This window comes from Eutrema salsugineum, unplaced genomic scaffold (genome assembly GCF_000478725.1).
Source record: "Eutrema salsugineum unplaced genomic scaffold, Eutsalg1_0 scaffold_8, whole genome shotgun sequence".
Lineage (NCBI taxonomy): Eukaryota > Viridiplantae > Streptophyta > Magnoliopsida > Brassicales > Brassicaceae > Eutrema > Eutrema salsugineum.
This window is the reverse complement of record NW_006256414.1, coordinates 158216-173240: the sequence shown is the minus strand read 5'-3', so window position 1 is coordinate 173240 and position 15025 is coordinate 158216. Positions and strand designations below refer to the sequence as shown.

Genomic DNA, 15025 nt, shown 5'->3' with positions numbered 1-15025 from the left:
AGTTGCTTAGCACGCAAAGTGTCTTTCTCCAGAAAATGGGGGTGACATTAATTATGGTAAAAGAAAGAAAGAGGGAAAAACTGAAAAAGGCACGTGTCCTCTCTGTTGTTCATTCCTCTTTTTATTCATCAAACGAAACGAACAAAGAGGAGAAGCTTCTCTTTTGATTCTTTTCCTTTCTTTCTCTCTCTCTCTTCATCGCCTCTTGGAGCTCGATGGTTAGTAATATTCTGGTGACCGGCGGTGCTGGTTACATCGGAAGTCACGCGGTGCTTCAGCTTCTTCTCCGTGGCTACACCACCGTCGTTATCGACAATCTCGACAACTCCTCTCTCGTTTCGATCCAACGCGTCAAGGAACTCGCCGGAGATCATGGACAAAATCTCACATTCCACCAGGTTTGTCCGTCTCTGTATCGATGTGAATTTCGGTGATCATGACTTGAATTGAGAGTATTTGGTATCTCGATTCGCTTACGGTGCTTGATTTCGTCTTGGGAGTGAATGTTGTTGATCAAATCTCGTGATTGATTGTAGTCTTAATCTATTCCTGGATCGAATTGTATTAATCTGAGAAATTCTGCAAATTCAGATGGCTAATGCATCTCGTACCTGCAGGTGGACGTTCGCGATAAACCCGCGCTTGAGAAGGTTTTCTCCGAGTCAAAGTGAGTTCGTTTATAGATTAGCTCCCTTTTGATTTCTTCTTACCGGCTTACATTTTCAGCCAAGTTCAACTCTTAATTGAAATCTCATGAATTTTGACTCTGATTTCTGATTCCTAATAGATCCCGCAAGAAATTACCTTTATTTTTCGAGGGAAAAACAACCAAAGTTTTAGGGAATAGAGAATCTGAAAACAGAGATTTTATTGTTTCTGTCAACAACGTGTTAAGATCTGATCCAAAGAAATGGGATTCATCCTTAAGACTTGTATGTAATTGTAATGTAGGTTTGATGCAGTAATGCATTTTGCTGGACTGAAAGCAGTCGGGGAGAGCGTGGCTAAACCGCTTCTGTATTATAACAATAACTTGATTGGGACTATTACACTTTTGGAAGTAATGGCCGCACACGGATGTAAAAAAGTATGTCTTTTTCTTTTCTTCTTTTGCAGTGTGGAGTTGAGTTTATTCATGATATATATATTAGAGTTGTGATACATGTATTTAAACTCATACCACTTTTCTGTATCAGCTTGTATTTTCTTCTTCGGCTACTGTGTATGGCTGGCCAAAGGAGGTTCCTTGTACAGAAGAGTCCCCCTTGTCTGGAATGAGTCCTTACGGAAGAACAAAGGTAGTTTTTCCATACCAAAGTAAAAAGCTTTTTTACTTTTGTAGATTGAATTGGTGTTTATCCTGACAAATGTTACTCGACTTGTCTTTTAGCTGTTCATTGAGGACATTTGCCGTGATGTACAACGTGGTGATCCTGAATGGAGAATCATAATGCTGAGATACTTTAACCCTGTGGGAGCTCACCCTAGCGGTCGCATCGGTGAGGATCCTTGTGGAACTCCAAATAATCTCATGCCTTATGTCCAGCAAGTCGTTGTTGGGAGGCTGCCTAACCTCAAAGTTTATGGAACCGACTATACCACTAAAGATGGCACCGGGGTAAGATTTTCACAACCTTATACAATGATTATTTCATTTTTTAACTGTCCTTAAAACCAATGCATAACTCTCACATAGACCTTCTCCTTAAGTTTCTTCCACAAGGATGATGTGGATCTTGAATTTCGTTCTATTGTTTGGAAATCCAAGGATTTTTTTGCTCCAAATCATAGACATAATGAGAATTATACTTCACTTTTGACTCTAGACTTTGTGATGTAATAATCTTGTTTTGATTCCTCGGTGTGATGAGTTGGAATTGATCTTTAACGGTCATTTTCTACTTCAGGTACGAGACTATATTCATGTTGTTGATCTAGCAGATGGCCATATATCTGCGCTTCAAAAGCTAGATGATTCTGAAATAGGTACGGTTTTTCTAAGGGGACAATACATATCTCCCCTTAGAAACTGAAAACCTTATAAATATGTAAGGTTTTCCAAAAGCTCAGTGGTTTGACTTGGCTCTCGTGCTAGGTTGCGAAGTATACAATCTAGGAACCGGGAAAGGAACAACGGTGTTGGAGATGGTGGATGCATTTGAAAATGCTTCTGGAATGGTATCATATACAGACTCAATAAAATAAGCATTATAGAGTGTATGCGTTTGCTCTTCACTTAACTTCGACTTAATAATTTGAATTGATACGTGTACAGAAAATTCCACTGGTGAAGGTTGGAAGGAGACCAGGTGATGCAGAGACCGTCTACGCGTCAACCGATAAGGCTGAACGTGAACTAAACTGGAAGTAAGTAAATAACCCAGAGAATGTTTATCTTGTATGAAGTGTCTTTTGCAAAGTCTCTGAAGACAGGAGAAACTAAAAAATCTTGTTGACAGGGCAAAATTTGGAATCGAAGAAATGTGTAGGGATCAATGGAACTGGGCAAGCAATAATCCTTTCGGTTACGGTTCTTCACCAGATTCAACATAACAAAAGCTAAATCCCAACCACACTCCATTACATTTCTTGGTCTCTATGGTTCACCTCTCAGCTTCATCATACTCATACTCAGCTCTAAGCTTTGAAGCCAAAAACACAGTGAGGAAGCTACTTACTTCTCTATTCCATATATTATTTGCGTTCTCCTTTTGTAATTTATATTTACATATATATTACACGAATAGGCTTAACTTCAGTGGATTCTTTTGTTTATTGGATTTGTATCATCTTTTCTTAGGAAATTCTTTCTTCTTTTTATGTTATTTATTTATGGATTATATTTGTATTAAGTAGAAATTGGAATTCAGTTTTTTTTTTTGTTGTTGTTGTTTATGGGTTTCGTTAGCTATTTCAAGGGTGTGTATTGTATTATTTACAGAACCTTTTTCAAGGGTTTGTTTTGTATTATATACAGAACCTTTGAAATTTCTCATTTTCCTCTTCACGGCTTCACCTATGTATATATAAAAAAAAAACATTACGAGGACATTGACCAAATGAGCCCCACAACTTGTCTTTTTATCTTGAATTACTTGTGTAAGCTTTAACTATTGAAATGAAGAAAATTAAAGAGAAAAAGGACAAAAGATATTTTGAAGAAAATTACACAAATCTCAAGGATAGTGGGAGCTCTCCAATGATGTAGCTCAGTATTCAAACACTTTTTATTTACTATTTTCTTCTTTCTCCTTTATTTAACTTCTTCGAAATTACAAATACCACCAATCAAGATCTATTCAAAGTACATGAACACTATAAAGAACATTACAAATGCAAGAGTATTCCTTTATGAACATTAACACTCTTAGATCCCAAGATATGCAAAATGAAATCCACTTACTTTATGAAATATACATTTTGGAAATGGAATACAGATCTTCAATTTTACGTGAGAAACCTCCCATATCCGGATATCCCCCACTCCAAACATTAACAAGGAAAAAAAGAAAAGAAAAAGTTCATCCATATTCTCATGCTTTTTGGGCTCATTTCAAGGAACATGCCTCTCTCTTTTTTGGTTCAAAATAATCAAACACAGTAAAAGGCAATTATGAACATGCTTAGGGGAAACGATAAATTTTTACATTTTCTAATTAATTTCCTCAAACTTAAAACGAGCTAAAAACAAAATTAGTGAAAAAAGGATGAAAACTAATGGAGAAGAGAAAAATAATAATAGGGGGAAATTAGCAATGGAAGCCCAAGACGGAACCATCGGTTATAGAGACGGTGACCCGACAATCCGATTTAGCAACCACGTGATGCGTAAACACATGCAACACTTTGACCCGACCCACTAACTCCATCTTCGACTCTATCTCCATCGTTGGCCCGACCCGACTTGCATACCCGAAACCCGGATTTGCATATCCATCCCCGAGTGTTGGCCCCGTCCCTCCGCTGAATCCCGGCGGGGCTCCGGTCCCTGGAAAACCCGGTGGAGCTCCGGTCCCTGGAAAACCCGGTGGAGCTCCGATTCCTGGAAAACCCGGTGGACCCATACTTCGCGACCCAGGGTTCCCTTGAAAAACCGGAGAGCCTGGAATTCTCGGAGGATTTCCGTTTCCTGAAAATTCCGGCGAACCTGGGTTTCTCGGCAAAATCGGTGATCCCGAGTTTCCGGGAAAATCTGGAGAACCTGGATTTCTTGGAAAACTCGGCGTTCCCGGGTTCCCAGGAAAATCCGGCGTTTCTGGATCTCCTGGAAAATCCGGCGAATCTGGTATTTTCGGAGAGCCCGGAGTTACGGTGAAATCTGGAGGACCAGGCATCGCCGGAGAATCTGGAATCACGGCGGCGGAGACGGTGGCTAAGGCGGAGGAGGGAGGAGGAGGGGAAATGGGGAAAGATTGGACGGTGAAAGTGGCGGCCATGTATTGAGTCCTTCCGGAGTCAATTTTACCGGCGGGTATAAACATGAAACCGACTTGGTTACCCGAATAGAGGAGCTGAATGGAGCTGTCGTAATGAGAGAAAACGGCGCGGTTGGGGTTTCTAACGGCGACGTACTGAGAGAAGGTGAAGTTAGCGGTGTTGTTGGAGACGGCGAATGACGGGAGTTGGACGGCGTTAACGGAGATCTTGGGGTCTTTTGGTTTGAAGACGGTGAAGTAAACGATAAGGAGGACGGCGAGTAAGAAGAGCAAGAAGACGGTGGCGACGGCGCAAGAAGCTAGATTGGTACGGTTTGAAGGGCGGCGACGACCACCACCGTGAGGCTTGGCCATTGCCGGAGAGTGTTTGGAGCCGCAGATAGCGTTGAAGCAAAAGAGTGATAGTGAGACACAGAGAGAGTAGAGTGGGATTGTTATTATTAAACTTATCAGTGTGAAAACCAAAAGCGATGAACTTTTTTATTATGCCTTTAAAGGACAAAAAACAAAACAAAAGACACAACATTATAGCCGAAAGCCTTCTTTCACAAACAATATTTTCATTTCATGACCGGCTCCTCATTGCATTAGTCAAGAATGTTTTTTGTTTTGTTTACGGTATTAGATATTATAAGATTCCAAAGTCACATGAATCTGTGTGTGTGTGTGTATATTTCCACATTTAGTGGGTGAGAGACTGACTAGAGTTCATCATTTTCAGAGAGATTTGCTCTTTTATTCGAATGTTTAAAAATTGAATACCTAATTTAAGGGAAATACAAATTTAGCAGCACACTGCCAAATTGCTGAATGTGAAAATTATGTTACTTTGGTTGGATCCAACTTGCAAAAAATTAAAATATCACTAGAAGAAGAGAATGACAGAAATAGCCCTAATACTAGTGAATTTATGTCCCCCACTTTCGTCCAGGCCCATAGAAAACAAACCCACTACTAATTAGAGTTGCATTTGCATTGACGTTTTTCCTTTTTCGACACGGTTTTGACTCTGATATCAAAAATAAATCCTTTTTTGATTTTTGATTTGGTTTGCCGGTGTGAGCTGATGTGTTATATCCTTAACGAGCAACAAATCCTAAAACCCGACAACGTTTTATTCATTACAGAAGAAAAAGAACACAAAAGCTTAAGGCTTCTTTCATGGAAGAAAAAAATTATCCAAGAAGAGCCTATCAACGTTTTTTCAACCATTAACATACACACAGGAAAACCAAACTTTTTTATTATGTACTTAGATTGTTTACTTAGTTAGCTCGTCCAGACGACGATCCATGGCCATAGAGACAGCTTCAAGAAACGTAGCCTCGCTCGACGCAGGTAACACCGAGTTCTGAGCTTCTCTCACTATCTCTTCAATGGCAGAGTCCTTGTTCACTGTTTCTCTGCACATTATGCTTCCAATTTGATACGGCGTTAGGTTCCTCTCAACGCCTTTCTTCAGAAGCATCGTGGAGATACGTAACGTGCGTGAGACAGCTTCAGGAACATCCCAACCGTTGAGTTGCAGAAGCGCAATGTCTTGTTCAGAGTCTAGCGACTTTATGTAGTTGAGAATGTCCGAAGAAAACGGGACTTTTGCTTGCGGCCAGTATAGCCACTCGAATGTGCAATCTTCAAACTGCATACCCATTTCGATAACTTTTAGTCTCAGTTCTAAAATATTTGGAAGGTCATCAAATATGGAACGAATTATAGAGATCACTTACATTTTCCGGCAAGCAATAGCCATGATCGATGGGGATTAGAATGGTTTTGCCGTCTTCGCCTTTCCCGGTTAATATGTTTCCGGCATGTCGATCTGCGTTTGCCATTCTAATGTCAAAGACGCTGATCTTATGCACTTCTTCCACAGGAAAAGCTCCAGGGCCAATGTCTTCGCAGCTTCCGTTGTTCTTCATGAACATTTGCAAAGAACCAACTTTTGCATCTTTTGCAACTCCCTTTGTGTAATTATACGCTTTGTGAAAGCTTCTGACCATAGCGGTTGGTGGCACACCAGCAAAGCCCATAACTTCTCTCGACAATGATCTCGGTCCGGTTTTAGGATGATCTAACAAGTAAGCTGCGACTTCTCTGGTTGCTCCTTCTCCTACTCTAGTTCCTCTCTTCAATCCCTGACCGTCTGATGACACAGGAAGCTGCTGAGGATTGTTCACAGCCTTTGGTTCCTCATCCATGGGCTTGAAGACAGACACATAGTTGAGGCCTGAAGAATCTTGCATCAAGTATGTCCCTCCCGTTCCTTCAGCTGATCTCACCGGTGGATTGCCTTTGTTTAAACCGTCCACCGTTTGGTCAATCATATCCTCGAGAACCTTGGGTAGCTTCAGAGCGGGATTGAGAACAACAGGTTCTAACAAGAAGTCTTTGCCAGAAGCAGCATCGTCTTCTCTTTTCACCGAAGCTTCCTTCACCGATTTCTTAACCAGTAAACGGATCACAGAGTTTCCATCTTTGCAAATCCCATCTATGATCCTGTTGTCTTCAAGCTTCTCCCCTTTATACAAGATCTCTTGATCATCAACATCAGGAAAATCTTTCCCTTCTTTGGAGATGCGTTTTTTGAGATACCCAACATCTCTGCGTCGATCCACATGAAACTCGAAGATTTTACCGCAAGTGGTTATGACGGTGACAAGCAACGGGTCATAGAGCTTAAGCAGCAGATGCAACACACTACCACCGGTCACGCCATAGTCCTTGACACGTGAGGCGTTCCTTGCGAGCTCTCGACCACTGAAAACCAGTTTCTGTCTTCTTACCCTAAAACCATTACACGTCTGGATCCTAAGTTTCACTTCAGCTATGGAATCAGACTCCAAGATGAGCATAGGCATCGTAGAACCAGAAACACTTAGGAACACCAGAACCGATTCGACGGAGTAGTGCGATTGTTCGTGACCGAAAGCAAACCCTGATCCTCTATGAATCGGGCTCAATGCAACATCAGCAACAGACATTTCCTAGAGAAAAAACAAAAACAAACCTAGCTCTAATTCCAATCTAAACAAACGAACAACATAGATCTTTCTTGTACGGGCATCAACAAGAGACACCCCTCCATGAAATCGATCGGAAGATCCAAACCCTAAACACCAACACCAACTAAAACAACACTCTCTCAAAACCTAAAAGAGACTTAAACAACAACGAAGAAACCTAAAAGAAATCCATCTTAAGCGTCATCGATTGAACCTAAAAATTCCCGAAATGAATTAACAAAGAAGAGAACGAAGATCGGGAAATTGAGAATCGATAAACCTCTAGACCAGAATTTGTGCAAAGATCGGCGATTGATTTTCTCTGAAATGAAGATGATGATGATCTACCAAATAAAAATCGCTAAACAAAGGGGAAGATTTTTTTGTTAGAAGCAGCTCTTACTTTAAATAGACGCGCTTCTTAGTCTTTTCGGGATTTTGTATATTAACGCCGTTAGTCTTTCATCGACGACCGTTTGTTCCAAATAAACGGAGGGTTTATAAATAGTAACTAGATAATTTACCCTTCGAATCATATGACCTTTATTTTAAAACTTAGTTTCCGCGCAAATTGTGGCTATATGTTTTTTTTTTTCTTTTCTAATAATATACGTGGAGTTTTGTTTTTTTTTTTTTTTCATTCATTAAAATAAACCGATTTCAACCCCGCAGGGGAAAAGCACGTCAAAAGCAGATCATCAAAAAATATGCCATTTAGGCATTTACATTTACCTCACTAACAAATGGAAAATTATTTATTTATAAAATTAAAATTCTATTTAATTAGCTATCCCTTACGGAGTAAGTCCTTACCGTCATCCAACTAACGGAAACAAGAACGTGTCTTTTGGCTTTGCCGTTGTGAGTCATTCGTGCAATGAAATCATGCAACGTGTGATTCGCTTGTAAGAATAACTAAACATTAATTAAAGAAATAAGTTATTTATTTATTTAGAGAAATGTAGAGATTAAACGAACCTAATTATTAGAACAATTAACTTTTGGGAAACTTAGAACAGATCGTAAACCGAGATTATTGCCGTTGCACATGAATCATGGATGGGTGGGATTGGGTCCTCTTTCCATACAACAAAAAAAGAAAATCATATCTCAAAAGCTTAAAATATCATTACACATATTTTAATAAAGAATATAGACAGTATGATTAATATATATATATACATTATGAATATCAATACATTATGAATAATAATGAATTGCGCAGGTTCGTAGAATCATATCCCTGTGTAACTCATAACAAGGTTCTTTGAAAATTGCTTTGACTTATTTTAATACACTAATAACTAAATATATATTTTAAAAACTTGTGTATTGAAAATATCATCCGGATGACAACGATATATATATATATATATATTTATTTAGTATATAATATAACAGTTTTTGTAATGAGAATGTTTCTTTTGAAGTGTACCACCACGAAGGAAGGTCCAAAGGAAAGTGTGTCATGACATAATAACATGAAACACTAAAGATTCGACGTTTCTTTCGAATAGATCCGATGACCAGTTCATGCACAGAGTCGTGTTTACCATGTAGTGAAAAAGGCTTTCGCCTCAAGCCCCCAATATATGTAAATTTTTTAGGATCCCTATTTTCTTAAAAGGTGGTTAAGTGGTTTAAAGTTGGTATGAGTTTTTTTTTAATAAGATGTTTTTTTATTTTTATTTATAAAACGAGAAAAAAAAGAAATAGATTTAAAATTGAATGGCCTAGCTATCATATCTATAGAAAGAGAACTAGTTAGGGACTTCGATTATAAGAGTTTGGTGAAAGAGTTTATTGAAAAAGAAAGAAGAAAAATTATGTTTTAATTAGTTTTTTTAGATTAAGATTTTATTTTTGAATATTTTATATGATTTTAAATTATATTATATTTTTTTGTTAAAAATTTCTATTTTTTTTTTAACGAAAAAAGCTCCAATTTTTAAGTTTACCTTAAGTCCTTATAAACCTTTGCACTGATGCCTCTAACCTTACCTTAATTTTCTTTTATTTGCCTACCGTAAACAAACCAAACACCTTTTTACCAAAAAAAAAAAACAAACCAAACACCTTAATTTTTCCTTTCTATTCACATTAATTACATCCACATACTCAGAAAAAAAAGGAAACAAAAAAAGAGGTCAGATATGCTATTTAATAAAAACAAACAAATATTAGAACTGAGTTGTTAAATACGTCCAATATGGCCGGTGGCTTTAATCTGACAGTAAAGTAATATAACCTTACAAATATATTTAAATTATTTTGTAAATATAGATTTATTGTTGTCACGATTATGGTTAATGGTACATGAACAAAAAGTAAAAAACTCTAGAGAAAAAAAAAAGAGTTAAAACTAATTTAAAACACAATGGCCATAGGGCTGGAACAGAGCCAGATATCTGGATTTTTCAAGATATCCGGATCCGACTCCGAATTCGACGGATAATCAATTTTACTATCCGGATTCGGATCCGAAAACTTCGGATATCCGGAGACCGAATATCCGGTTTGAACTGAATATTTACGGATATCCGATCGGATATCCGGTTTCGTTGATTTAAAAAAAAATCTTCAATTTTAAAAATTATAATGATATAACATATATAATTAAAATATATCATTATAAAATATATCATTATAGCAAAATTTACAAATACCAAAAATAAAAAAGCATTCAAGATTTCAAATAGCATTCAAATAGCACAAAGTTTAAAAGTTTACATAGCAAAAGAGAAAATAGTTATAGAGAAGTTAATTTATCGTCATATCCTTGTGTTATCCATTTTCATGTTTTTTCTCACAATCTAAAATAGAAAATTATCATGCAATATAAATTTCAATCATGTGTAAAAAAGTTAAACCGAAAACAATTTTCGAACATAATTAAAACAAAAAATTGAATGCATATACAAAGATTTCAAAATTTTCAAAATCTTAATAAACATATAACGGATAACGGATAACGGATATCCGATTTCAAAATTTTATATTATCCGGATCCGTATCTGAAATAACCGAATACTTAGTTTCACTATCCGGATCCGGATCCGAACTATACGGATATCCGGTTTTTACGGATCGGATAGGACCGGATACCGAATCGGATAGCGGATACCGGATAATAATTCCAACCCTACGTACAACGATTACTTCAACACACGTGTGGGGCCGACGCTGGTGCAGTGTTCCACCTATAGCCGTTGTTCACCCAGTTACCGTTATTGAACCGTTGTATTACATTACAATACCATCGGCTGCATTTTATTACGATCAGGTTTTAAAATGGTTTACTCGGATTATATAACTTAAATCTTTAGTAATTTTCCTTATCAAAGAAAACAAAAAAAATCTTTAGTAATTTATCAAAGAAAACTCAATATATTTTCTGTGTTTCATACTTTCATTGTAAAGTTGCGTTAAAAATAAAAATGTCAACAGTGGTAAAAATGAACGTGAAACTTGTACAGGGAAAGAATGCAAATCATTTTGAACTTTTTGTACCAGATATTGCCGGACTGGTGTTGATAGACAGGTTCGGTTTCCGAATTAATAGAGAAGAAAGATCAAAATTAATCTCGAAAGAATAAATCCGGAGAAACTCTGCAGGCACATTCAAAGTGTATTTTATTTCTTCTAGTCAGTCGTCTACTTCGGAATCAAGAACGAAACTTGGAAATGCTAAAGTCACTTCCCTGCAAATCAGTATACTTAAATAATTAATCATGATCACTTAGTACTTAATTAATAATAATCATGGTCGAACTCAAAAAGAATCATTGTTACTTTCCCAAATAAAACGTGGTATTACTTGAGGTAAGGTAAAGTCATGTTTTTGAGGATTGAAGGATTTTTAGCGACGAGCTCTTTCCACTCTTCTTCATCAATTTTGCCATCTTTATTCGTATCAACCTCAATCATCGTCTGTTAGTTAAACCAAAACTTGATTAGTGAATTTAACATGAGATATGAAATAGAAATATGTCTGTTATAATTAATCAAATTAACACATAAGTCGAAAAGAAAGCATGTAATCAGGACCTGTTCGACGATGGCTTTAATTGATTCTTCGGAGAGTTCTAAGTCTGTTTCACTAAGTAGTGCGCCCACCATCTTCTTCAACTAAATTTCCACCAAACAATATTACACATAAAAAAAATGCATCTACTATACACTCATACTTGTAAGTTGTAACCAAAAACAAAACAAGAGATTACACACACATATATATATATATATATTGGTCTCAAATTTAATATAAATACCTAGAATAAAAAAATTATTTTGCTATTCTGCAAAGTTTTTTTTATCTATATTCATCAACTTTGCAATTCGAACATGGAAAAATTTAACGGCAGACCATTTCCAATTTTTGTTTCTTTAAGTTTCCGTAGTACGAGTAGATCTCTAAATCATTTTATCAGTACCTCATCAGCTTGGATGAAGCCAGTTCCATGGAGGTCATAAAGCTTGAACATAACTGCCATTTTACAACATTATGAAACGGTTTAGCTAATCCCTCAAATACCAAAATATAGCGTATAATATATGTTCATGATCCTCATGCATATAGATACGTACATGAGGACTTTTCATGTTCCGGAGTGTGTGGATGGAAGATGCTAAGTGAACGAACAAATTCACCAAACTCAATCACACCGTTGCGTTTCCTATCAAACATATAAAAGACCTGCAACAGTTTATTTCTAATTAATACCTTAAACTATATTATTCCTTCAACAGCTAAGTAAGTGCTTCTAGCAAAATTCATCATTTTCTTGGTATGATATATATTATAAATCATAAACGACCATTTTTTTTGTATGATAAAACGAAACATATAGTTATTGATGTAACATTTGTTTTATGAGTATGGATCATGGAAATAGAGTTACTAACCCTGTCCGCAAATAGATTTTGCATACTGCTTTTTCTGAACAAAGCCAGAAGAAACTCTTCCTGCTCGTATATATAAGGTCATGAAGATGCATATTAAATTCCAAAATGAATTGATGCGAGTTTTAAGAATGAAAAAATAACCCATTACATAAATAAATGGTACCTTATGGATAAGACCATCGTCGATAATGGATGTACTTAGCTTCTTGAATAAATTGTGTAAAGCCTCTATCTCATTCACAGTAACTGCATATAGATCGACTGTATATATAACCTCTATTCTCTATATATATACATAGCTTCATAACATGCATGTAGATATATTACAGCTCATATTGGTTATAGATGTGTACATGTGTCGTCTATTAAATCTTCTTCTTCCTAACTATTTAATTTTAGTTATTCAATCTAGAATATGTCGTTTTTTTTGTTTGACTTACATGGAGTTTCGGATGCAAGAACATGAGGGTCCTCATATCCAGGAGGATGCTTTGTTCGCTTCAACGAGAAGCATTTCACGAAAGCCAACATTTTTCAAAAATTTTACCTTCAAATTTTGATTATATTTTATTAATTACTTTCGATATATCAACAACTTAATCCAACTGTAAAATAAATGAATTATGGTGCTGCTAAAATAACAAAAAAGTGCTTATGATTCATATTTTATAATCTATCAGTGATCCATATATATGATTTTTAGGATTAATTATATAATAATAATTAAACAGCAAACCATAAATGAAAATTGGATTAACAAAATTTACAACAGACACTAATGAATCTGGCCTTGAGCTTATGATCTGCCATTTTGTGATTACAAGTTTAAATCATGACAATAAATCAAGAACATAGAAACAGACTTGAAACTAAAAATAGTCAACCCAATTAAACTTTTGAGGTTTTCACAGAAAAAAAAAGAAAAACCATTCACCTTTGATATGATCACGTAAGACCCCCCAAGAACCAAACGAAACACACACAAATTATAATGAAAAAACAGGCCTACAAAATCAAATCTTTTTACCAAGACAATCAATCGAATTTTTTTTTTTTTTTTGGTAAAGCAATCAAACGAAATTTGAAACCCATATATATTGTAGAGATCTCTGTTTATGTAAAGAAAAAACCTCAAATAATCAGAAGAAAGATTCGATATTTGCTAAAAGAGATCATGAAAAGTGATACCTGGATGATCTTTCTTGTCTTCAATTCCTATTGGTTGGATTTAAATTCGGTGTTGGAGAAGACTTTCTGGTTTTTTTTTTGTGTGCATTACAATGACGATGGAGTGCTTCTGTGATTGGACGGAAACAAAAGGTTATTGTTTTTTTAAGATTGAGTTGTTAGTATTTTTTTAATACTACATTAAAATTCAAGAATCATTTTAAAATGAAAAAAAGGTGTGCCTCTACGGTTTTTATTTGGCCCATAATGAAAAATTGTTAATAAATAAAATTGAGTTAATGTGAAGTACTTTAAAGTGGTAGGGTACATATATAAAAGGGATATTCTTTAGATAGCTCAATTTTTTTCTTACTGTATATTTTATTTTCACAAATTCTCCTTAGTATATTTACAGTAAAGTATATGGCTATTTTTATATTGTTTAGGTTTGAATTCCTCCTTCTAGATTAGATCTGATGGAGTTTCTCAACTTCAGAGGTTTGCGTTCATCGGATCTCAGGTTTTCTGGCGAAGCTCTGTATCGTCAAAGCTGTCGGCGGCATCTTCTCACCGTCAACCTACTCTTCGCCCAAAACTGCCACGTGTGACACACGTGTTTTTAATTTAGCAAACGTTATCCCTTTTGTAACGGGTTATAGTTGGGTTTGAAATTGTACTGGTTTTGGGCTTTGAATCATCATGTATTTTGTTTTTGGGCTTTAATATAGTGGACGACAAAAAAAAAAATTCCTCCTCCTAACCCAAAAAAAAAAGAAAAGAGAAGAATAGTTTAGGCTTGAACATTTTTAGGCCCATCTAAAACATTTTGCGGCCCATTTAATTATTGGTCAGAGAGGGTTTTAGAATTCTCTCTGTAATCAAGATGAGGACTTTAAGATGGGACTCCAGAAAACCCTCAAGTGCCGTCTCCGAAGCTCAAATCAAAGCAATGGAGGAAGAAGCAAGAGAAGTGGTGATCGATAAGGATCTGAAGAAGAAGATAAAGGAAACGGTGAAGAAGCTCTTGGAAAGGTCGAGTTTGTATCAGATAACAGAGGTTAAGGCGCGAGAAGAAGCTTCATCTGAGTTGGATCTCGATCTTTCGCAAGATCCGTACAAGCTCATCGTGAGGGAAGCCGTCGAGAGTTTCATCGAGAAGGCTGTATCCACGATCGAGAGTGAGATGGGAAAGCACCATACTCAGATTGTACAAGACGTCCAAGGAGTAAGCGAGGTTTCGTCCAAGAAAATAAAGAAGAAGAAGAAGAAGACGGACAAGGAAGATTCGGCTGCTTAGATCAAATTTATCAAGCTCATCTATGGATTTCGTTCTGTAATTTCCCGGTGAGTCTGTTTGATTTCAACGATGATGATGAAACTCTCAAGTCAAGTGTGACCAAATTGAATGGAATCTGCTTTAACATCTATCAAAAGCTTATCTCAAAAAAAAATGCTTCAAATTAATGATTATGACATTTGCATTCCTTTCTTGGTCGAGATTTTGACATTATTAGC

At 36.3% G+C, this 15025-nt stretch overlaps 5 protein-coding genes across 6 annotated transcripts; 2 read left to right on the top strand and 3 right to left on the bottom strand.

The window, feature by feature from the left end:
* Window positions 1-2887, top strand: LOC18009523 (UDP-glucose 4-epimerase 4). Its single transcript, XM_006391555.2, has 9 exons — window positions 1-398; window positions 618-667; window positions 952-1087; window positions 1197-1298; window positions 1391-1618; window positions 1908-1986; window positions 2096-2178; window positions 2276-2367; window positions 2460-2887. The coding sequence occupies exons 1-9, from the start codon at window positions 216-218 to the stop codon at window positions 2551-2553; spliced, it is 1047 nt and encodes a 348-aa protein (XP_006391617.1). The 5' UTR covers window positions 1-215; the 3' UTR covers window positions 2554-2887.
* Window positions 2888-3476: 589 nt separating this feature from the next.
* LOC18009505 (collagen alpha-3(IV) chain) lies at window positions 3477-5003 on the bottom strand. Its single transcript, XM_006391554.2, has one exon. It carries the CDS (start codon window positions 4788-4790, stop codon window positions 3750-3752), a length of 1041 nt encoding a protein of 346 aa, XP_006391616.1. The 5' UTR covers window positions 4791-5003; the 3' UTR covers window positions 3477-3749.
* A 530-nt stretch (window positions 5004-5533) lies between these two features.
* LOC18009504 (phosphatidylinositol 4-kinase gamma 2) lies at window positions 5534-7809 on the bottom strand. The gene is made up of 2 exons (XM_006391553.2): window positions 6164-7809; window positions 5534-6075 (listed from the first exon to the last, which is right to left on the bottom strand). Exons 1-2 carry the CDS (start codon window positions 7415-7417, stop codon window positions 5698-5700), a joined length of 1632 nt encoding a protein of 543 aa, XP_006391615.1. The 5' UTR covers window positions 7418-7809; the 3' UTR covers window positions 5534-5697.
* A 3016-nt stretch (window positions 7810-10825) lies between these two features.
* Window positions 10826-13636, bottom strand: LOC18009573 (calcineurin B-like protein 8). Of its 2 annotated transcripts, none has more exons than XM_006391552.2 (9): window positions 13532-13636; window positions 12784-12890; window positions 12507-12589; window positions 12344-12403; window positions 12026-12134; window positions 11872-11924; window positions 11486-11566; window positions 11256-11368; window positions 10826-11139 (listed from the first exon to the last, which is right to left on the bottom strand). In XM_006391552.2, exons 2-9 carry the CDS (start codon window positions 12872-12874, stop codon window positions 11085-11087), a joined length of 645 nt encoding a protein of 214 aa, XP_006391614.1. In that variant the 5' UTR covers window positions 12875-12890; window positions 13532-13636; the 3' UTR covers window positions 10826-11084. The 2 variants fall into 2 exon arrangements, with proteins under 2 accessions (XP_006391614.1, XP_024016138.1); XM_024160370.1 differs by having other exon boundaries at window positions 13278-13630.
* Window positions 13637-14368: 732 nt separating this feature from the next.
* Window positions 14369-14994, top strand: LOC18010176 (mediator-associated protein 3). The gene has a single exon (XM_024148036.1). The coding sequence runs from the start codon at window positions 14394-14396 to the stop codon at window positions 14805-14807; it is 414 nt and encodes a 137-aa protein (XP_024003804.1). The 5' UTR covers window positions 14369-14393; the 3' UTR covers window positions 14808-14994.
* Window positions 14995-15025: the final 31 nt, after the last annotated feature.

Excerpts from the sequence above, each read along its gene's own strand:
- LOC18009505 (XM_006391554.2), bottom strand. The coding sequence starts at position 4,790 with ATGGCCAAGCCTCACGGTGGTGGTCGTCGCCGCCCTTCAAACCGTACC.
- LOC18009504 (XM_006391553.2), bottom strand. The coding sequence starts at position 7,417 with ATGTCTGTTGCTGATGTTGCATTGAGCCCGATTCATAGAGGATCAGGG. Across the intron at positions 6,076-6,163 it reads GCTATTGCTTGCCGGAAAAT|TTTGAAGATTGCACATTCGA; the intron begins GTAAGTGATCTC and ends ATGGGTATGCAG.
- LOC18009523 (XM_006391555.2), top strand. The coding sequence starts at position 216 with ATGGTTAGTAATATTCTGGTGACCGGCGGTGCTGGTTACATCGGAAGT. Across the intron at positions 668-951 it reads AAGGTTTTCTCCGAGTCAAA|GTTTGATGCAGTAATGCATT; the intron begins GTGAGTTCGTTT and ends ATTGTAATGTAG. Across the intron at positions 2,179-2,275 it reads TTGAAAATGCTTCTGGAATG|AAAATTCCACTGGTGAAGGT; the intron begins GTATCATATACA and ends ATACGTGTACAG.
- LOC18010176 (XM_024148036.1), top strand. The coding sequence starts at position 14,394 with ATGAGGACTTTAAGATGGGACTCCAGAAAACCCTCAAGTGCCGTCTCC.
- LOC18009573 (XM_006391552.2), bottom strand. The coding sequence starts at position 12,874 with ATGTTGGCTTTCGTGAAATGCTTCTCGTTGAAGCGAACAAAGCATCCT. Across the intron at positions 11,567-11,871 it reads GCTTCATCCAAGCTGATGAG|TTGAAGAAGATGGTGGGCGC; the intron begins GTACTGATAAAA and ends GTGGAAATTTAG. Across the intron at positions 11,140-11,255 it reads ATGACTTTACCTTACCTCAA|GGAAGTGACTTTAGCATTTC; the intron begins GTAATACCACGT and ends ACTGATTTGCAG.